Here is a 23,786-nt window from a genome sequence, read left to right on the forward strand (position 1 = left end):
TTCACCTGTATTGTTTTGCAAACAACACTGCTCTCTATTGGACGTTTAATGAACAGCCATACATTTGGAGGTTATGAACGCACACATCCACGCATGCACTTACACACACTTGCTCATATGTACACACATGTGCAAAGAAGATCTTCATAGAACTAATCTGCTTCACAGAACATTAAAAGGTATTTTGGACCTTGCGTTCCCAATGTGATTGCTTCACTAGTTTGACCTGAGTGAACCCTTAAATATTTGTATTTGCTTTCCTGTAAGCCACGGCTGAGGAAAAGAGGTCATGAAATGGGTTTAAAACTAACTTTACACACACACACACACACAATGCGATACACAACAACAAGCATTTACTTTTTATATAAAATTTGAATTTGAAATGTTTATCCAGCAGTTGCTGCAATATACATATTGATAATAGATTTGTGTGGTTCATTATAAAATAATATACATTAAAAATCTAACTAAATGTTGCACATTATATTTGGTTGTGTACTTTTACTGTCTCATTATGTTTAATTATGGATGTGATATTGTATTCCATGTTAAAATGAACCATTGTGAACACATTTTCTTTAAAATATGAAGTGCATGCATTTCGGGTATGAAGCTATACCAACCAATCTTAAGATGGATTGGTTCTAAATTGACTATTAATAAGAATATGTTCATTACATTTTGAATACAGTGTTCTACATTTGTGTTGACATAGATTCTGTTATTTATTGCCTGGTGTTGAATAGATTGTGGTGAGAGTCATTTACTGGCAGGAGTTGGTCATTGGACTTCTCTGTATTTAAATAAAAGGGGATTTCACATCTAACTTTTCAAGACTTGACCTTTGATAGGAATCCATCAGTTTTGACAATGATTAATAGAAGTCTGTATTTAAATACTGGGACACAAGTCCTTCAGATACACAAGCTCATATTGTGATTGCTAACATGAAGCCTATGTCTGCTGTCTGTGTCACATTTGGCATTTTAAACTATATTGCATTTGTTATTGGGGATGCCATACCTGCAAAGTATGTATTCATTATTTAACATGATATATATATATTATGCACATTTTTTTGTCATATAACTTAATGGTTTATTTTTTTTAAGTTGAAAAAAATGTTGAAGTAATTGATTTATAATATTAATCCATTGTATTTGTATTATTAAAGTTTAGTTTCCATTGATATTACATTTACGATTTTTGATATTTTATCTTAATGAATTTAAAATAGAATATAATACAACGGGTCTTGTCACCTCTAGTGATGATCAGCTGACACGAACAGCAAGGGAGGCAAATGGACAAGGGGCAATTGACTGTCAGATGGGCCCTTGGTCAAACTGGAGCACCTGTGATCCATGCTCGAAAATGCAGGTGAGAGACAATGGCAGACCACGGAGAGTGGCTATGTTAACGATAATCTCAATTTATTTCTATTATTCAAATGCTATATTCACCAAAAAATAGGAGTCTGAACTTAAAAATCTCCCACAAGTTTTGTAGCAAAGTTGAAATAGCAATACATAATCTAGGAAAAGCAGTTGGACATTCCAGGAACTTGAGTTTGATGCAATTCTAAGCATTCCGAGCACATAATTTATAATTTGTTCTATAATTTGCATTCCCAAAAAAAAAAAAAAAAAAATTCAATTGTGTGAAATTAAATGAAATATTGAGCATAATTCTATTAAAATAGCTACTACATATAAAGATTTGTATAGATCATTTACCATTTAAAGTTAAATTATTTAAAGGACATTTAGATAATTTTTTTATAATGTCTTTCAAAGAAGCCAGGAATTCATTTTTGAAATGTTTTAATCAACACTGTAAGAAGCCAGGATTTAAAGATATGTTCAGGGCACTATCTGAGCAGCTAAGTAATCGACTGCGTCTACGTATTTTCTGTTTTCAGTACCGCTCGAGAACCGTGGAGGTTTTTGGTCAATTTGGGGGGCTTGTCTGCAACCAGCCCCTGGGGGAGCGCAGAGCCTGCCAGACGGAAATCGCTTGCGACGAGATTAAAAATCCTCCCTGTTCAAACACTGAATTTCAGTGTGAATCAGGTACTGAAAAGCCACACTGTCACTGTACCATAAATAGGCTGCCATTGTATTGGTACCACTTTACTTTGCTTTACTCTACTTCACTGGTATTTAGCACGTTTGAAGGGAAAGTACAATGAAGTTGTTTCTACACCTAATTTGTTTGTTAAAGTCCGCACCAGAGTTACACTGTAGGTAACTGTTCTATATTTTCATTTAGTTTGCTTGGTTTTACATTGAAATGATTCAAGCACACCAATTTGTAACTAAAGCAATTCACATGTACACGTGAGTGTTTGATGATTGGTCATAAAATTAGCGGGGCTTCTAGTTTTCAGGTATAGGCTACATTCACCTAACGTTACAAGAAAAATGGAATATGGAATATCATAACCGTTAAACAGGACATTTACCGGACTGATTGTATTTTGAACAAAATCTAGAGCAGGAATTCTGAATGAACGCAGCATCAGAGCTTGCCTTCTTCTTAGCAGTGTATTTATATCAGCAGGCAAAATGCGACTATCCTGAAGCCTGGGCAGGTAGGCTACTCATATTGTTTGTGTTCTACCAATATGACCTGCTGTGAATAATTAATGATAATGGACTGGTTGGGCGAAGGCGGTGTCAAAGGTCTGAAGGTTGCAGAACAGAGGGGTCTGGCTGATGCTGGAGCAGTCTGGCTTCACCAGACAATAAGTCAAAAAAGTCAACAAAGGATAGAGACTGTGTTGAATAATGAGTAAAGAAAATCACTAATGAAGAATGCAATATCATCATGTTCATCATTCCCATTGCCGAAGGAATGACATAGAGGGAATAATGATTTCTAAGTCTGTGAACCACTGCATTATGTGTGTGTAAGTAGTACACAGATCTTTTCATTTTATGATTTTTCAATTGCATTTCTCTGCTTTATTGTTTTTGTGACTCATGGGCTTAGGCAATAACATTTATATTCCCACAGACAATGATATTGTTCATGGGCATTTCTCACAAAAGGCACTTGTATTAAGAAGAGGTTGGTGTGCAATGGAGACAATGACTGTGGGGATTTCTCTGATGAAGATTGCGATGATGAACCACGGCGGCCGTGTGGAGCAAAAGAAATGGAGCTATCTGAACTGGCCAGAAACGCAGGATATGGGTGAGGTTCTGAGAAATAATAGCAATACTGACCGTATCTAACAGTATGATGCATGCATAGCTAAACTGTGGTGGATTTCTGAGAAGGGCATATTGCCTGTGCAAACAATTATTGTTCCTATTGTTTTTAAAACAGCATCAGCATTCTGGGGTCAGGGGCCAGAGCCAATGCCTTCAATAATGAATTCTTTAATGGGGCATGTAGCCGTGTGAGGGACCCCAACACCTTAGAGTTTCACCGCACCCCATGGAACGTCGCAGTTCTAAACTATGACGTGAGTTCATTCTGTGTTTAACAAAGAAGCCATTTTAGAGTATATTTTCTACTGGAGATGTAACCTTTAGAATGTTGCATATGTTGAATTGATTGAACGCAGAACATGCCTGTTTGTATAATGTTGGGGCTGGAAAGAAATGAGAGTGAAGGCAAACTGTTAGTGGATATAGTGGTTATTAGTGGCTTTTCACTGCAGACCCATTTTCATCTTTTGTGTCATTATATTGTGTTATTTCTTATTGTTTTGTGTTGAGTGTGCAGTTTGTAAATTGTTTTGGTAAATATAAGCTACAGTAATCCATAAGTATTTTGACATTGACACAGTTTTTGGTGTCTTGTACTCCATCACATTGTTGAAATGAAACAATGAATATGAGGTTAAAGTGCACACTGTCAGCTTTAATTTGTGGGTATTTACATGCGTATCGGGTGAACCATGTAGGAATCGCAGCCCATTATTTTTATCCCTCCACACATTTTGCGGGACATACATTAATTGGCTGCTTGGCTGTTTCATGGCCAGTTGTATGTTGTTGCATAATTAGTTCATGCACAAGAAAGCTAATAAACGGTCTACAGTAGATTATCGGTGTGGAATTCCAATTTGGATTCCATTTCTGTTGTCTCTCAACATGAAGACTAAAGAAGAGTCCATGCCAGTGAAGCAGGCCATCATTGGGTGTAAAAATCTGAATACATGGGTCAGAAACATTAGGCGTGTCAAAATCAGCAGTTTGGTACATTGTTAAGAAGCAGGAACACACTAGTGAGCTCAGCAATAGCAAACAACCCAGTTTCAACTGCCAAACAGATCAAGAGCACTACCCAGTATGCACAATACGGTTATTTTGTACTTTTTTGCAAGATGAAAAAAAAGAGACCACACTTGTATAACCTCAGAGAGATCATTAAAAGATGCAAACTACTGTTAAGCCTCTAAATCAAAATGTACTGATAAGAGTTTTCTAAAAAGTACATTTAAAAAAATTGTTCTTGAACAAACTCTTATAGATAGATTAGAGGAGTATTAACCTGTACCAAAATGATAAAATGATGGAAGGAGGAAACTGGAGAAAGAAAGGAACTACTCATGATCCAAATATTACTGATGTGATTCTATACATCAGTATTGGAATTATCATTTTTATAGTTCTTAACTGGAAATGTTGAGGCCTATTTAAAAAAGGAAATAAAACCAAAGGAACATGTTGAGTTGAACTATATGTCCCAAGTGCACTTCAAATAAGAATACTTTCTAAATTCTTAGTATGTAGGACTAACTACTTTAACTATGTTTTTTTTTTCTTTTTGAGAATTTGCTTATGTGCCTTGAAGATTTTAATTTTCATTTAATTTTTAATTCATTTCCAGACACGTGCAGATGAGTCCTACTCAAAAGAGGTTTTTGAAACAACAAGTACCCTGCTCAAGGAAATTATGGAGGAAAACAAATTTTCCATAAGTGTGGGATTGTCTTACAAATTTGAGCCCACTGAAATTCCAATTACCTCATTAAATGTAACAAATGCAGGTTTAAGTCTGGCATATGGAAGGAAAGAAATCATTAAACAAGTTACTGAACATACAGCTACCAAGGTAAGAAATCCCAATTATATATAGTCCCCTCCAAATTATTGACGCCCATCAAAAATGCTTCACAGATAAACAATATTATTTCATATAGGGTGGCATTTCCATTTCAAAATGAATTGTGAGAATGTATTATGTCTGATACTGCATGTGTGGTTTGGTGTATGTCTGTTCTGAATTAGACTAAAATGGTCATGCATTTAAAGTGATATACAGTCTGTCAAGTCTCAAGTGTACAGTAATGTCAGCCAGAAACACAGGACATACTAAACTAGGTTAGCTTGTTTATGAATTTTTGTAAACAAACATTGCACTATTTTTCCTTTTGCTAAGCTGTAGATGAAGGAAAGTGGTTCCATGCATTATATCCTCTTTGTTGCATTTCAGAACAAGTCCTTCATGCGAGTTAAAGGCCAGGTTCAGATGGGCACATTCAGAATGAGATCACGTGACTTGAGGGTGACAGACACATTCTTGACAGATGTGTCATATCTGCCGTTGGAGTATGCAAAGGGGGAATACTTCAGATTCCTGGAGGATTATGGCACACACTATGCCATGTCTGGGAAGGAAGGAGGCGAATATGAACTTGTCTATGTGTTAAACAAGGAATACATGAAAACCAAAAGTATGAGTTTTAATCATGGGTTGAATGAACAGTTTACTGTTTTTTGTAGAAATACCATATCAAAGATATATGCGGTTATTCTGAATGAACAAGCACCCATATTAAATCAATTATTTAAAATGCATAAAATGCTTATTCATAAAATGTTCATAATATATGCGTAAAATGTCATGGTATAATTTGATAAATATGAAGTAATTTCCGAGGAAAAAATGATTGGTTAGATGGTTAGATTTTAGAGTTGATTTAAATACTTGGCACATACAAGTTGACTAGATGTTATTCAGGCTTCATGTTTTCAAGTCTCCTAGTGCAAGTGGTTATGATTTTGTCCAAAGGTGATGTAATTCAACATTTAATGCTTTCATCAAGTCAAATCAATGTAGTGTACAATGAGGAAATGTTTGTCCATGTTGCTGGAAATGAAATTGTTTTCATTCCATCTACTCTGTGTCTGCAGAAGTGACATCACGGGATGTCCAGAACTGCTTCAGCCTTGATGTTTCACTTACCGTCCAGGGAGTACCTGGCACTGAAGGAACAGCTTCAATTAAACCAGGCTTTTGTAATGACTTAATCATGAAGGATGATGGTTAGTTTCTCTCATTTGTAATCTGATTGTAATGTTTGTATCTATATACCTTCCTTTGCAAGGTACAAGGGTTGCTATGTTCACAGTTCTCATTGACCCATGATGTGTATTTAATATATGACACTTCCACACAGGAGTTACAGATGAACATGCACTTATTGACAAGGTGATGACATCTGTCAGAGGGGGTACAATCCAAACTGCAACTGCTCTGAAGACAAAAATTGAGAAGACTGGTGTGATGGATGTGGATACCTACGTAGCATGGGCAAAGTCACTCGCTGTTGCTCCAGTGGTGGTCCACAGCCAGGTGAGGGCACTTAAAATTCTCCTTTCACTTCTTAAATTACATAATCATTTAACAGCAAATCCACTACATGCTTATGCCTATTAAGGCTGTCAAAAAATAGCATACACAATTGGTCTTCCCAACCCTGCTTGTGTGAGCACCTGTTTTTTTCACCTTTTCATGTGACATCTCAATTAATCAGGTCTGAGTTATCTTCATTTTTGTATAAGCTTCAGTACTCATGTTCTGAAATTATTTTAGCAGATGAAATGCAATTAAACAAGGAACAGGATTCAATTTACAGCAAAATCCCTGAGAAATCAGATGGAATGATAACAATAAAAACGTAGATCCAGAATAGTGTTTGGGAAACACAGCTTTAATGGAAAGTATGCCCTCTAGAAAAAAAGATAACTTAATTGGCAACAGGTAGATCAACTAATAGATTAACCTCCTTAATAATGCATTCCTGCTAGTAAATTATATACTGGTATACAGTGTTCTCACATCTCAACCAAAAAACCTATTTACTGCTCCAGTAAAACCTGCTATGCTGGAGAAATCCTATGTTGATTACGTCTTCTTCTGCTCACAGCCTGAAGCAATCCAGTCCCTGATTCCTCTGAATATGCCCCATGCCGATGTCAAGAAAGACAACTTGAAGAGAGCCTTTGAAGATTACATTGCTGAGTACAATGTTTGCAAATGCCAGCCTTGTCAAAATGGTGGCACAGTCACCTTGATTGATGGCGAGTGCCTCTGCCTATGCCTCCCGCAGTTCGAGGGGCTGGCATGTCAAAATATCAAGTCCGAAGAGCTGAAACGTAAGTCAGATAATCACTTGTCAGCAAAGCTGTATGTTGATTACTCCCTGTAGCAGAGCATATTTTTCACATTCAAACAGCACGTCAGATAACACATGTTTTGTCACACTGATTTTTGTTATAAAACATAAAATGCATTTGCAGATCACCAGAACACGGTTGTCCAGCAGGGGAACTGGGGCTGCTGGTCTTCCTGGACCAGCTGCATTGGAGGACGAAAAACTCGGACCCGCACCTGCAACACGAAAGGCCTCACTTCTGGCACATGCAAAGGGGAGATTCTTGATTCTGATTACTGCTGAAAAGCACAAATAATCTGCCTTGGCCAGAAGAAAGAGATCTGCAACTGTAGACATTCATCATGAACAGTAGATAGAATCTGCAAAACTTCACTGACTACAAATTTTCATTTTTTATTGAAAAGATAAATCTGGATTGCCTGTACAACAAAATGAATGGTATTTTTAATAAACAACTTTTATCAATATGAATTAAATCTGTATTAGTTTATCATAAAAACTTCATAAAGGAACTTTCTGAATTTCCATCACAAAGAGTACACTTGTACAGTACTCATAATCCATCACAATGTCATCTTTTATTATTTGACTCCATATAAAGGATGATATCATATCTTTTTTGGGACACAATGATCGTACAAAATTGGTTCAAATTTTAACTTAAGAACTTATGAAGTAGGCTGCTTTGTGTATTTCTAAAATTGAAACAAACTGACCGGAACAAATTTACATTGCAGCCATTCAGGAAATAAGGTTGAAAACAATGCTGTTTTGTGAGTGATGGATTGATTACATTTCTTCTTTAATACTATGAGCTCTTTAATTTAACAAAAAAAAAAAAAAAAACAAACACTGAAGATTCAAGTGGACATATTGCACGTTCATATTATTAAATATTTAATCTGAAAGGAGTTATGAAGCCATTGTACAGTTCTGCTTCCCTATATATTTAGTTTGTAATAATATAAATTAATAGTAATCATTTGAAAGTGCACTATGAGAAAAGTAAAAAGAAAGAAAAAAAAAAAAAAACATAACATTACACCAGGGATTCCATACTACAGTGACTGCCAAGTAGGCTATAATGGTTGTTACATATACAGTGTTAATGATCTTACCTGAACACTCACAAATGATTTACTTGCAAAAGGCAGGAGAATGGGATTTCTGATTTTAATGTAATCATCATAGTGCAAATTTAGTCATAAACCTGTGCAGGGGCACCCAGTGGAAATCTCCTAAGTGTTTAAGATTCTCGACTGGTGGATTCCATATGAGATGCATATTCATAACGTGCAATAAATAGGTATATTGCTAAATAACTGAAGGATGTGGTTCATGTAACAATAATAATATTATTATTATTATTATTAATAATAATAATAATAATAATAATAATAATAATAATAATATAAGTTCACAAGAGGGCGCCATTTATCTCGTTTTAAAATAAGCATATTGTACAAAACTGAGAAAATACATACAGTTCTGATTTCCAAGTCACACACCACACAATGTAGACCTGCAGTCGTGTTCTTGGCTATATTATCTACATTCTGTGGATTATAAAGACATCTCCGCACAGTGAAAACATTGTGGTTAAGAAGAGACGTTAGGCTTAAAGTGGTTTAATCTAAGACTAAGCTTGCTTAATGTAGAGCAGCCTGCTTGAAACTAATTTTAACAAGCAGATTTTGAGGTCCAGTGTAAATACACAGTGTTATGAGCAATGACTACACACGTTGAATTATGCTATAGCTGGCACTCATACTTACTGTCTAAATGTATAAATGTATTTCCAGTCCATCCTATTGCATACCAGCGGTGTCTAACTTTCAGAATCATGTCCCCAGATGAGAGACATACAACTGCATCGCATAGTAACGGACAGGACAGACCGCCAATGAATCGCATCTGAATGATTCCTATTGGCAAATCACAGCAAAATAAGGCGTGGCATTCTCGGAATTGCCATCTCAACAACGTCATGCGTGAACAGCTGGGCTTGAGCAATAACTGAAAATGTGGAAGAGCATAGCGACATAAAATTGCATGCGTGATATGCGGAGGTGAACACTCAGTTCATCATGATGTGGCGACTCAACGCTTCGGGACTGGATCGGGACCGATTGCATCTCCTGTTGATTGTTCACACCTATCTCTGCTGTCTCGGAGGTGAGTCATAAACTGGGGGCAAGAACGAAATTCCCGTCTGGTCCTGGTGCAGTGGAGCTCTCCTTCGAAGTGGTACTGAAACACTTCGGAGAATCTCACTGTGTTATACGGTGAATTACCTTCCTTGAACTATGGCTGTGAAACAAACGTATTCATCTTTCTCCGCAATTTCATACGAATTATGTGCTGGGTCGATGAATGAGGGCTATTTTGTACCTTAAAAGTGACACCACGTAACGCGTCTAACACTTGGATTCTTAATAGACTCCAGTTAGCTACCACATACTTTTCTCCGATAATTATTGTAATTTAAATTCGATGTATTATATGGGTTAGTATTTAGCAATAAGCGCAGCATGATAGTAGTAGTAGCAGCAGCAGTAGTAGTAATAGTTGTACTAATAGAAGAAGTAGTAGTAGTACCAGTAGTAGTATAATCGCAGCAACATTTATACATTTTAAGCAGAGTAGTAAATACAAATACACCAGGATGACCAGAATAAGAAAAATGATCAGAATACTTTCCATAAAAACAAACACTGTCTGTCGTCTGCTCGTCGCCTACATTCATTAGCAGCTTATATTTATCGTGCTTTGGGCTGGTGCGGTATTCATTTCAACAATATTAATCTAATAAAACCAGTACTACATATTGAAAATCCATTTGACGAATAGGCTGCATTTTCCACAGGTGGTATAGAGGATGTAGCCGATATAAAGCAATGTAGCCGGTGTACTGTCTACGACGATTAAATCGTCAGCAAATAAGTATTTGACTCCTGCTTGGAAAAAAAAACAAACAAAAAAACACCTTGTGGTGGCAGGTGGCAGGTTGAAACGACGGGTTATATAGCCTATTTTTGTCTATTATTATTATTATTATTATTATTATTATTATTATTATTAGTAAGGTTGGATGATTTAAAACATGCAATCGACTTTGTTTGAGGAAGGCTGGATGGGCAAACACATTGAATGTCCTCTCATTCTCATATCACATAAATCTTTAACCTCTACATGAGGACCTATGGCATGGTGTGAAATAGGCTATATCCATTTTGAAATTCTCCGTTAGTGGCCTCAAGAATCCTGTTTGTATAATTTCAAGTCTAAATAAAGCAAACTTTGTCCAAATGGTGAACAGACATTCAGAGGGATTAGCTAATCAGTTGAGGAGTTAAACCTCTAAACTACAAAATACAAGATCAACATCTGAAAACAGGGGAAACTATCCAACAGATGTATTGTTCATTACACGATTAGGCTATGCATCTTTGATCGTGCAATCAATGTGAACTAAAAACATTTTGAAGTAATCATTAAATAATAGATTGACAAACCAATCACATGCCCCTGAGGGAAAGGTATAGACATGGCTGCCTTGGAAATGCAGGTGATAGTCTTCTTTAGACAGACTAGGTATGAGGGCTCGATTGCGAGTCAGAGAAGAATTCATTACACCATTCCTTTCTTGACCCAGCAAAAGCATGTTCAAGCAATACAGTTTGGAACATCTACTTATGAGACTTCCCCCCAGTTGACTCTTTGCAAAATGTTTTGACCACTTCAACAAATTTGCATAATGCTTTGCTATGGAGGTGGAGAGTCCTTGTAAGAGAGAGACAAAAGGCAATTAAATACATGGTACAACACAACTGTTTTTTAATTCAAAATAATAAAACCTCAACCAATTTTATTATTATTTTCTTCTACCTTTATTTAACCTGGAATGAGCACACTTTCTTGATAACTGGCCGAGGTGTGGATATTAGAAGCTGTATGACTGATACAAAATACAATGAATATATGAAATACACACAAATAAATATGCACAAATATAGTGGATATAATATTACAGAATACTGTAAATAAACATACAGCACAGATGGAGGGAAAAATCTACCTTTGAAGATCTGGTGAAATTGATTCACTTTCTGTATTTTACCTCTTAAATGTAAAAGAAGACAAAGTAGCATATACTACAAGCTCTGTATATCTGATGTGATGCTTGGGTGTGAAGTAAGCTGAAAGAAATACAACATATCCTTTAACCAGTACTAGATAGTAAATATATGATACTAGTATCTAATTTTAATATCTGATACTAGAGTGACAGAATATTTTGTTGAAATTTGGACTACTTTATGCTTTTGTGTGGCTTGAACTGTTGGAGTGATTCAGAGCCACAAAACATGGGCATGTTGTGCTTGTTCATGTACTTGAGAAAATGTGAAGGATTTTGGATACTTTGAGCAAGCTCAAGAGAGGAAAAAATACCCATGAAAAAGATATTACCTTAAAAAGCACAGCAAACTAAAATGAAAATAATACATGCTCTTATGTTGACATGTTCAAAAGAGGTAAGAGGAAAATTTCTTATCCTCAAATGGGGGTAGAGGGGATTTGTAAAGGAAGACTTTGCCACAAACACCCTTCCAGGCTCTCCTCCCTTCAACTCGCAGAGCACATTTCACTTTGAGATGAGTGTATTTGGCTCCCTGTGAAATCATTTGCCAGTCTGTCTTCACAATTCTAATGCCAGACATGTGCAACCATCCCCGATAATCTCCCTGTTGCAGGCCATCAAGAGTGTCCGCAGTATGGCTACATTATCAGAGTAGCTCTCATAAGCATGGTTCTCAGAGATTTGAAATCCATCAAAGTAAAAGTGTGACTTTTGCGCTGTTTTCACCTTGAGTTAATGGGAGTGCTTCTTCACTACAGTAAATGCTCATGGGCACAAAAGGCTGGTCTCAAGCTATCGCTTTGAGTGAAAAAGAAGAACAAGACAAAACTAGGCAAAAGATTCATGTGACAAAAACAACAAAGACAGTCATTTCTATTCTATAGTCAGGTATATAGTAATGTCTCTATTCTATGGGCCAGTTTTATCCTGGATTGGCCTGACCATCTGTTGTACAAGGAGTTTGAAAGACTTCCTTCAAGGCCATCAATACAGGGTGCCCATGTTTAGAAAACAATTCACCAGAGACTCTTTTGTGGTTGTAGCCATAACTAGATTAAATATACTAATGCAATACATTGTCTTAATGTGTTTCAACCTTGTTGCATGTGGTTCTATTGTGCTTTTATGTAGTTTTTTTTTTAAACCCTGACTGCAACCAAATTTCCCTGCTTGGGACAAATAAGTGATCTGAACATTTCAGGGCAATACTCAAGCCATGTCTGTGTCACACTACGTGTCTGCCAGCACAATCACTGGCATAATGTGGATTTGATGCCAGTTGCATCCATGCACTGGAACAGTGCCCGAACAGAATGAGCCCCCCAACAGCCCCAGTGTGCATGTACACGCACACATAGTTATCTTCAGGGGGCTGCTGGGCGCCATATATTTTTTGAGCAAGAAAGTGAATAGATTTCAAATATATAATGATTTCTGTGCAGACACAGACAAATTCTTTTCCACATTTTTCTCCTTGGTTGCTCCATATTTTGCACAGGCAATATAGACCCAAGGCCTTTTGAAATATATTTTCATTAACACGTTGTGGAAATCATGCCTGTCAGGCGACGCAGTATCACGTAGGAGGGACTTGCAGCAGGACATTCTGCTTCACCAAGAGGCTGGGTGTCATGTACCGAAAGTGTGCTCCAGAAAGGGAGCGGGTGGCCATGGTTAGGTACTGTTGTCCATCAGTGTGATATATGCATGTGAGTCAGAAGCTTGGGTATGTGCTCACTTAAAGAGGGGGCAGTAGGTGAGGACTGATAATTTGGCAAGTGGCGGTTTTGAGAAGATTAGTTTACTTGATGGACGTGTTAACTGATCTCTGCTCTCCCACTCCAAAGCTCAGAGACTTTAACAAATCATAAAAAGACTAATACCCCTGGCAGGATGGGTTTTCCTGTTACCAGATTCTTGCTCGTGAGTACTTACTGGGAATACTTTATTAATATTCTATACAATTCTGGAAATTCTATGTCCATAAACAAATGAGGCCATAGTAATCTGTATTATGGTGTGCCCTACAATGAACATTTTGCTGTGTGAAATTTATGCTACCTACAGTATACTCTATATTTTGACTATTACCCCAAGGGTGTTCTCTTTCAAAACAGAGCCGTGCATGTGGAATGAATTCATCCTTCAAATCAGCATGTCATTAAGCCTGTTTTCTTCCCACTCATATCTTCCTGAGACCTGGCAATTAATTTTGCCACCTGCTCTATTATGTTGAAACACAGCAAGAGACACAAATAAAAATAAAATAAAAAATATTATTGAAAAATATATTCACTGCAACATATTATGCCAAAAATAAAAAAATAAATCCTTAAACTTTAAACTTTCCTGCTGGATTTCAAGAGGATATTGTAATGTACATTATTTTGTATGAATAGAGCTGTGCACATATACTGTATACAGTATGTTCAATCTATTGATATGAGACAGAAATTTTATGAATTCAGGTAAAAAATTATATTATTGTACCCCTACTCTGCACAATGACAATAAAGTTGAATATAATCTAATCTAATTGAATCTAATCTTATTGAAATTAAATGCCGATTTAAGCACCTATTGATTGTATCGCATTCTGAAAAACTGAGAACCATAATCAGTGACTTTTTTCAGTGAAACTCTAAAAATTGAGATAATTTAGAATAGGGTATTACAGTAAATGGCACAAGAAATTCATTTCAGTCCAATTTTTAAAATGGTTGTTTTCCATATTGTTTTCTGTCTGAGTGCTTTAACATTTTATTTATTTTTTGTTAAAACTGGTATGTTACCGCTGCAATTGCCGTGCAGCCAATATTCTTTTGCAATGCAAGGTGAGTGTGCGTAAACCAAAATGCAGAGAGTTTGTTCTCATCTATGCTTTTGGGTCTTGCAATCAAACTAAAAATCAGAAAACAGAAAGAAACGGAAACAGAAAAAGATACAGAAACAAAATCGGTTAATGTGCGTGGCTTGATTACAGCCCCACTCTTTTTGCCACTGTAAACACTCCCATGGAAGTTTCGTGCTTTTGGGAGGACAACAAAGGGAATGGAATAAAATTTTGGAAACCGACAGCTGTTTTTCCCACAGTCATGCTGAACTACAACTGTAATGAAGCCTCCAGTCTCGATCAAAAACAAAGCAGAGATGCAGAGATGTTCCCGGGCACACTTAACCTGTATAATCCATCAGCCTTCTAATAACTATTAATTAAGAGTGGTGGCGGTTAGCTTGATTAATCAACTTATGCTTTGATCAGTAATTCACTGACATTATAGCTTTCTCAAATATTTAACAATATAATCTATGTCATTTGAAAAATTAATTATTATTAATATCCAAGTAGTGATTGAATAGTCCTTATAACTGGTTCAAGAACAAGATAAAACACATCCAAAGAACATGATACAGCAGTTCTCAATGTATATTACAACTAACAGTGATGTACTGAGCAGGAATACACTAATATTTGCTACCTGTATAATTTATAACACATTCTGTGCAACGAATTATAAATTACAGCACACATTGCTTTAAAAATCACAGAAAAATCTTAACGCCACACAAAAGTTTGCCATCTAGTTGAAGTTAATTAGTCATTTTCTGGTCACAATGACATACACACTGTAGCAATGTATTGCAGTTGGCATTCAGCAATGGCCTGGATTTATGCCTTGATGTTTACAGCTTCATTTTGTTGTGGTACCTTGGGGGCTACCTGGGCACACACCATTTGCATTGTATATTAATACTTCTCTGTGCATCCCTCAGCTTTCCCTAATTCCCCTTGTGTATTTCATGTGATTAAGCAGGATCTTGAATATACAGATTAAATTTTTTTTTTTTTATTTATATGTATTTCTTTCTGAAAGCTCACAGCCAGCCAGAAGAGGATGGACTCCCTATTGATTATGGTTCCCCTCTCATGAGTTTTTGCTTGCCACTGTCGCCAATGGCTTGCTTTTGGGAGGGCTTAGGTTGGGGTATGCTGTGAAGCTTACTGTAATAAATCTTTTGTAAGATGGACCATACACATTTGTTTTTATTTGCTTTAAGAAATCTTTTGAAACTCTTGGACCATGATCCCCAAAACATAGTAACAAATGTGCACATTATGTTTGTTTGAGATAGAGTTTGTCCATTTGGGCCTCTTTAGTGTGATCAAAAAATGTTGTGTCTTTATTGGATGCTTAATCTGCAAGACACAGCATTTTCAATAACAAACATTAGTGCGCTGAGAGAGATGTTAAAAAAAAAAACAAAAAACATTTGGCTCTTGAAATAAAATGTAAAAGTTAATGCTTGCTTGATATATAATTTCTTGCTTAGCAAACAACAATGGCAGACAGAGTGGAGATAAAAGTTTATATTTGCAAAAGTGGCTTCTTGTGTCTTTTTTAAGAAAGAAGACAATAAATTAGAAGAGCTTTAGGACATGTATAAATGTTGATTGTTCCTCTTCTCTCGAGGCTGTTTACTTTGCATTTGTGCCTTGTCTTGCCTGACTCTCACCCAGCTCTTGCATTCACAGTGTGTTTGCTCATTGTTGTGAGCTGTTTGCACCAGATGATTCATTTAATGATTAATGTAGCCCAATGAGCTGTGGGAAGGACTGTGCCATGATCCAACTCCCTGCTGGGGGAAACACCTGCGCAGACCACTATAAACAAACACATCGAATGCACCTTATGTACAAAAGCAGGAATGTAAATTTGTTGCAAATACGAACATTTGTCTTTCGTAACATAAATATTTCCTTCCTAACTATATAACTATATCTGTTTCGTAACCTATCTAGATTATGGTGAAGCTGTATCACACATGGGAGGAGATAAACTATGCTAACCACCATAGGTAAATGCCCTCTCCTCATTCACTAAAGAAGTTGAAAGGTTTTAGGGCATCTCCTTTATAAAGGTCTTATTTTGATTAATTACCTTATGAGAAGGACTCAAACTCCCAAAGACCATAGATCACAGAAAAACAGATCTGGGGCATTTTGCAGCCTCTTCACTCCCTGAAGACAAACTTGCATAAGTCATCAGACATCATGCTATATCCTCTGCACATCAATTTCCTTATTTCCATGGTCTTCTCAGTGCTCAGCAATATTAATGTGCTGATTTTTGTCTTCTTTTTGGGAATCACTTTCACATTGATGACTGGCAGCAGATGCTTACAGCAGCAATGGGCCTGGAATGACCTTATGGACCTTGCCCTGGGTCCTGTAGGGTTAAAAATATGAAAGAGATGAGTGCAGAAGAGACTTGATGTTTGCCATGGTCCATGTGTCTTTTCACCAAAAGCACTGTACAAATTGAGGTATACTCAGTACAACTGCATGTATAAGCACTAATGACCTTTGTTATGCACTTATTGTGTGTCACTTCAGATAAAAGCTTCTGCCAAATAAAAGTAAAGTAATGTAATGAGTAAACGTTCCATGTTGCACTACTACATATTGCAAAAATGAACTTTTTGCATGTTTACTGTATTTATAGTTTGTCTTAACGGGTATATGGTACAACATCCTCTTGAATTGGACAAATGGGTTCCTCGCTTTCAGGTATAGGTGTTATAACTCCAGACAGTAAAGCACAAGGCTTGGGCCACAGCCATAGGATTATAGGCTTCTAACATTTCCCAACCCGTTTGAGGCAATAAAACAGCAAATAGGCACTCTCATGAAACTTTGATATTCCTCGAGGGAGACTGGTTTCTAAAAACTGGACTTGATAGAATTTGAAAGGAACTAAAAGCCATTGCCAAATTGCTTTTCTAATTGTATTTAGATGTGACATTAACACATAATGAACTGGCATGGAGCTCATGTCCATTATAACTACCGATTTTCAGCGGCACTGCCCCAAAACATGGAGAAAAGGCATTTATTAGTCTATGAATTATTTTTTATGGAGAGTTATTAGTCAAAATATTTAATAGTATTAGTTATTAAGATATTACTAAATGCCACTATCCCCTTAGACAGACTCTTTTTTAGAGATGCATAAAACTTCGAAATGCCTTTGTAGTGGAAATTTACACCGGGTGTTTTCTTAGAGATAGATTAATGATCAGAGACTTTTTTCAGATATTCAAGCAGGGTGTTAAACTCACCCACATCGTAAACTTTATTAACAGAGCTCTTGGTTAAGATCCATCATTAACTGCAAATCAAATTCACCCTTGGTTTTACATCGGCCTGGAGAGGCCCTCTCAAAAAAATATTTCATGCTGGGCTTTCTGAATGATTACTCTCTAGGTTAAAATGCACCGCTGAGTCTACGGTTCCAGTTCCTGTTGAGTGCAGGAACTGAGAAGCAAATGTCTTCCACTCAAGTTCTCTATGTTAGTTAATTTAATTCAGTGATGCTAAAGCCATGTGAGATTATGAAGGACATACACATATTTGTTATTTCCTTTTTCGGTTTTAAATATCCAATACTAGTTCTTATTTGGTATCACATTTACAGAGAATGATCCAAAGAATCAGGGATAAAGGAATGAGGAGAATAAAGGAATGGGAAGTTGTGCAAAGAACAGTACAGTTCTCTTAATATGAAGTATGTTCTAAAAATGTGCAAATATGAATTGAAAAGTGTGGAGGTGTTACAATCAAATGAAAAGGTGAAGTTAACGTCATTTGCGGGATATGAAGTAGCTGGGGGAAATCTTAACCCACTAATGCCTATCTTCTTAATTCCCGGGTGCTGGGTAAAATGATGTGGTCATTTTGGTAATGTTAGGAATAATGGTCCTCTCACTGTGTTTTTGCCATATGTTAAGGAAATATATATGATATGAGGGACTTGCTTGTGATTTCAGGATATTATGAGTGATGGAGACTGAATTATTGGTTTAGCAATGTATTCCATGTTATTTCCAAAATAAAATGAATATCATGTTGTGAATTTAAATATGTTATATAGAAAGAATAAAAGAAAGGGACAAAGTGACCAAACACGACGGCGAGTAACCTCTAAAGAAAGGATAACAATTGCAATAAGTATTCTATTATTTTTTGAAGTCATGCAAAAAAACAAAACAAAATGAACCCCATAAATACAAGGTGGACAAAAATGACTCTCATAAAATGATAACTCTCATAAAATGCATCAGTATAGACCTTTCCATTGAAAGAAACATGCCTCTATTTGGTTTAGATCAATTCACAGAGTATTGGTACTTTATATAAGCCTTTAAACCACAACAAATAAATCACAGGTAAACCAACCCATCAGCCCATGCAAGCTCTGAGAAATAGTAAGAAAGTACTGTATTCAGAATTTCTTTTAAATTAAATGGGTCTGGTTCATTCAGGTTCCACATAACTCCAATGTTCATATACTGAGTGCAAATCTATTTTGGTATTAAGAGAAAATGCCTGAAGTCTTTTTCATTCTAGCAATGCTTTCATTGTCTGATAGCACAATGACAAGATTTACTAATATATACAAATGATGAGCTTACTTAAAGTGCTTAATTTGCCTAGGTACCTCACAGATAATAAACTAAAGGTAACATCATCGTCTCAATGAGTCCCAGTAAATATTTAACTATTAAGTTAACACTGAACAGGAAGCAATATCCCCTTTTGATTTATCATTTCCTGACGAGAGTATCATTTGGAATAAGTACATTTTAACAGATGACATTATATACAACCACAGACAGAATTAAAAATTGCACCAATAATGAATCTAATCTGTCGGCCACTCCATTTGGTTCTTCACATGGTCAGGGCAAAGCAATTGCTTAATCTTGCTTAAGCATATGATTTGTTGTATTTTAAATGGACTACTGAACAGCTCGGCAGATGGTAAGCATCTGCTTCACCACAGTCGTCACTTTTACTTGGTAATGAGCAGATATGCCACTGCAGGCTTTGCAGCTGATTGAAACATCTATTTAATTCATGTGCAGGAACAGGGGCCATCGATTTATCGTCTGTGTGATGACAGAGACGCATGCATGCACACACGCGCATTAGGGCTGCTCTTCAAGGAGTCAGGCTTCTGAAGGGCTGCCCAACGTGTGCCTGTCAGAACGCTGCAAGGGAATGAGTGTCTGTGATAGAAGTAGTGGAGCTGAAAGGTATTGAAGACGGGCTTTACCCGGAGAAGGTCACTGATTGCCAGGGAGGCCTTAGATTGCCTGGCCGAGTGAGAAGTGGTTTGCTGTAGGGAGCACTTTCAGGATTTGCGCCACTACCCGTCCTCAAGCACCGCAGTCCAGGGAAGCACACCATGTGACTCACATGGCTCACCACCGCCCGCTCAAAATTGTCCCATTTTCACTTTTATTCCAAGAAATTTCATGCTTTCTTGGTGTATCACAGATTTTACTGTACCTGACCCAGTTAAAATTGTTATCCTTTTTTGTTTCACTCCTGTTTTCAGTAAGGAAGCTTGGTATGGAACAGTGGCTTTGTACATTTTGAATTCAGTTTAAAATAGTTCCCCAATAAGATGGTATCAAATCTGTTTTTCCCTACAAATATCAACAGGTCAATAGGTCAATAGGTCATACTTGATATTGAACTGTTGTGTCCGTAACATGCACATTTATATCTGCTTAGCAGCTGTTTTGGAAGTATTTTTGCTTTTGAATATTATGCCTTCTTGTAATCATAGTGTCAGAGTGAGCTGACAGCTTTGGTATTTGTGGTATAATGACATGATGGATGTTTTCAATGGAAGACAGATCTCAAAAACAGAACACATTCCTAATAGAATCTGCAGTGCAGCGGTACTGTACTCTAAACATGCTGTGTCACAAACACATTTTACTGACACACAAAGCAAATGCTCACAACTGTAATTTCAGAAATTCAGAAACGGCAAAATCTCAATTTTTGAGAAGTACTTGCAATTTAAAATTAAAATCTATTAAAAAAATAAAAAAATTAAAAAAAATATGCTAGGTCAGTACAATGACAAGACTATTCTAATAAGTCTTACAAGGACGCAGAGGTTTTGGTGACTCCTGGCACTCAGAGGTCATGAAGGGTGAATCTATTCTGTGGTTCCTCTGTATCACATTACCTTGTAATCTTGAAGGCTGGCCCTGGTGCTTGGCTTTCCTCTGTAATTAGGCAGATTAACGTTGCTTCCATGGTTGAATTTCCCAGTGAGGGTGAATCGACCATCGGTTGAATTGGAAGGAATTGATAGTGAACCAAGAGAAAATGTACAAGTACATACTCAGTCATCACAGGTCATTTTTGCCAATGCCGAGATATATGGTAATATGATCTCACTTCCACTTCCTCATGCATGCAAAATGCAAATTATATAGCCAACAATGGGTCGGATGCCTCCAATTATTATTTGGCTTAAACATTGACTCACAAATAAAGGCAAGTGTTCCTTTTATTTTTTTCTTCACAATCAAAATTTTGCATGTTCACTGATCATCAAAATTGAACTTAAGAAACTAGTTTAAAAACAAGTTGTATTTTGATGCTTGTTGCTACCAATCAACATTGACATGATGAAGTGGTCTACATAAATTGGCCACTTCATCATGTCAATGTTGATTGTACGAGTTGTGATAACAGAAAGATACAATACTACATTATTCTTCATTAGAAATAATGTAGTATTGTATCTTTCTGTTATCACGACTCGTACAGTATAACATCACAATGTCATTGCTTCCCTGAATGGTTTCAGTGTTACAGAATCTGAAGAATGCCTGCAGGGTCCCTACATTATGTTTCTCTATCACCTCATTCTCTACAAAGCATGCTTTGATTTTCTAATGTCCCATCAAAACTATATTGCATTTTCAGTATTTATCAAAAACTGGCAAGGGGTATCCAAATAAGATTACTTTTCTGCTTTAACATGCTTGGGTAGTAGTATTTCATTTTCCATCAGAATTGATAACAAACAGACACACAGACATAATATTAATATAATATTGTTATTTTAAAGTAATTTGTCTTGCAGCCAATGTTATACGAGAATGTTTAAAGGAGAATGTATTACTAAATTTGTTTCCCGGATTAATTAGAATTCCATCTGAAACACTAATTACAGGTGTGCACATTAGCGTTAAGACCTCTGCTAATCTATGTAGAGCCCTAGAGTGTACACATCCTGTTAATCAATAACTTGAGATGATAATGGCTGATACATGCAGGCAACAGCAATCAATATTTGATATATGGCTGTAATTCAAGAATCATGCTTTCCGGGGTATGCATTTGGAGCATAATGAGAATGAAGTATCATTTCTTAAGGGATACACACTGTTTTACATATTTGACAGAGATGTAAAAAATCTGGGTGCATATTTCACTTGTTGTTATTTTCATTGTCAATTTAAGTGGACAATACAGGCTAAATAAGCATTACTCAGACAATCTGCTGTGTAGCTATTTCCTCAGTAGTATACTTTTCACCCTATCCTCTTGCTGTAGTTAACAAGGTCAGGCATTGTCAGGACTGCAAAAACAATGGAGACAGAGAATGTCCTCTCCGTGGTTAAAAGGACCAGTTAGCTGCTCCACAGGAGGGCATGTGAAGGTGGATGTTGAGGAGGTCCCTGCCAGATACTCCATGTATAACCGCCTTGTGACAGCAGCCTGTAAGCACTTGGGAGAGGACCAGGACACATTTTAAAAAATCCTTTAAAAAAAGGTCCTCCTGAGACCTGGCAGAAATAACACATGTTGGAGTGAAAATATTTTCAAAAATATTGCTTATTTTATTTTTATTGAATGCCCCTCGTTGTGTCAATTTCAGCATAGTAGAATATACGGCTCTTGAGATTAAGACCAAAGACTCACATCCTCTACAGTGGACAAAAATGAATTTCTGGATCTTCTATGTATGCTTTTATCTTTTATGGTCCAAAGTCAGACCTGTACATTTTCACTCTGACCCTTCATAATGGCCTTGTTGCCATGGAAAATCACAGTTTGCGCATTTTTAGAATGATTGCATTCATTATAGATTGTAAACAAGTGGCTCTCAGTAGCAGGGTGCAAGGCCACATTTTTACATGCCCACCAGTGAAAGAAGCTGGCAGGGAGATAAGGTATTGAGTTTCATGCTGCACAATCAAAGCTTTGGAATTAAATCCCTTTGTCAGAGAAGATGTTATGGAATTAATGGCAAAGGAAATTCATTAAGTTCAAGCACACTGATTTTGTATTTAGGCACTTAAAACTATTGAAGTTTCCTCAAGTATTTATCTCAAAATACAGCAAAGAGAAAGTCAATCATCTAAACAAAATGGAGCACAAACATTTTCACACACACTTTCACAAGTTTTAATTGTGACCAGCCTATGCCAGGCTCCCCGTTTTCATTCACCTGCAAAATGTATTTCTGAAGTATGTCAGAAACCACAATACCCATTGATGATCAATAACAATGATGCAAGAAATTCAGTAAATATGCTGTTGTTGATTATTTTTATGTTACTAACCTCAGAATAGAGCTTAAAAACAAAAATGCTTAAGAGGTTTAACAGGAATCACCTACGTGTAGGAATGTGAAAGGAACAAAACTGGATGAGGTAACCACTTACCACCAACATTTTTTTTTACTGTCGTAGAGTGTAAGTTTGGAAGCTTCAGTTGCTTTAGTGAAAAGAAACTGTTTTTTGGCCCTATGTGATATCTATGGAGGGATGCAATATATAGAGGACTTCATGTTGGTCGAAAACTTGGCCTTCTGACTAAACGCTTCGAGGGAGAATGCCTGCCTTTTCATAAAGATTTGTTCCCCGCATGCTTTTTGTTCCCACACACTGTTCCCAACGTGGAGCTTGAAAGGCCTCTGTGTCAGCAATCGCTGCAATTTCAGTCTGTTCTCAAAGAAACAACAGACATCCGATGAATGGCTATGGTAAATTGAATTTACCATAGTCATTCTGGGAAGAAGAGCTGGAATGATGTGAATGACTATATTCACATCATTCCAGCTCTTCTTCCCAGATCCAGTATTCTTCTCCAAGAAAGAGGCATCCTCACAGACAGTCTACATTGATGAAACTGGCTTGTTGAGGGCAATCAGACCACGTTGTCCCCAAAAAGTCACCCAAAGGCATTCGAATGATATGGATATGGTTTTGTGTTTATGTGGTGTGACTGATTGCAGTAGTAGTAGCTGCTGTTTGATGAATCATTGCTTTAGACATACCAAGAGATTCAGTTTACTAATGAATGAACAATTTGAGAAGCTTGACATGGACAAAAAACTCCAAAAT

The 23,786-nt window shown here is 36.7% G+C and overlaps 2 protein-coding genes across 2 annotated transcripts in view; both read left to right on the forward strand.

Moving 5' to 3' along the window:
- The first annotated feature begins 874 nt into the window (after positions 1-874).
- c9 (complement component 9) lies at positions 875-7,887 on the forward strand. Its single transcript, XM_064308284.1, has 11 exons — positions 875-1,033; positions 1,272-1,383; positions 1,925-2,075; positions 3,057-3,201; positions 3,337-3,475; positions 4,849-5,073; positions 5,455-5,695; positions 6,156-6,287; positions 6,422-6,597; positions 7,172-7,400; positions 7,545-7,887. Exons 1-11 carry the CDS (start codon positions 951-953, stop codon positions 7,700-7,702), a joined length of 1,791 nt encoding a protein of 596 aa, XP_064164354.1. The 5' UTR covers positions 875-950; the 3' UTR covers positions 7,703-7,887.
- A 1,516-nt stretch (positions 7,888-9,403) lies between these two features.
- LOC135239708 (transmembrane protein 8B-like) overlaps positions 9,404-23,786 on the forward strand; it is a 50,685-nt gene continuing 36,302 nt past the window's right edge. The window contains exon 1 of the mRNA XM_064308580.1: positions 9,404-9,595. Coding sequence (XP_064164650.1) covers positions 9,508-9,595 — 88 coding nt within the window. The 5' untranslated portion in view covers positions 9,404-9,507. The remainder of the gene's footprint in view (positions 9,596-23,786) is intronic.

The sequence above is a fragment of the Anguilla rostrata genome, chromosome 14, assembly GCF_018555375.3.
Source record: "Anguilla rostrata isolate EN2019 chromosome 14, ASM1855537v3, whole genome shotgun sequence".
Classification (NCBI taxonomy): domain Eukaryota; kingdom Metazoa; phylum Chordata; class Actinopteri; order Anguilliformes; family Anguillidae; genus Anguilla; species Anguilla rostrata.

Coding starts and splice junctions, on each gene's coding strand:
- c9 (XM_064308284.1), top strand. CDS start 951: ATGAAGCCTATGTCTGCTGTCTGTGTCACATTTGGCATTTTAAACTAT. Junction 3,202..3,336: donor GCCAGAAACGCAGGATATGG/GTGAGGTTCTGA, acceptor TTTTTAAAACAG/CATCAGCATTCTGGGGTCAG. Junction 5,696..6,155: donor GGAATACATGAAAACCAAAA/GTATGAGTTTTA, acceptor CTGTGTCTGCAG/AAGTGACATCACGGGATGTC.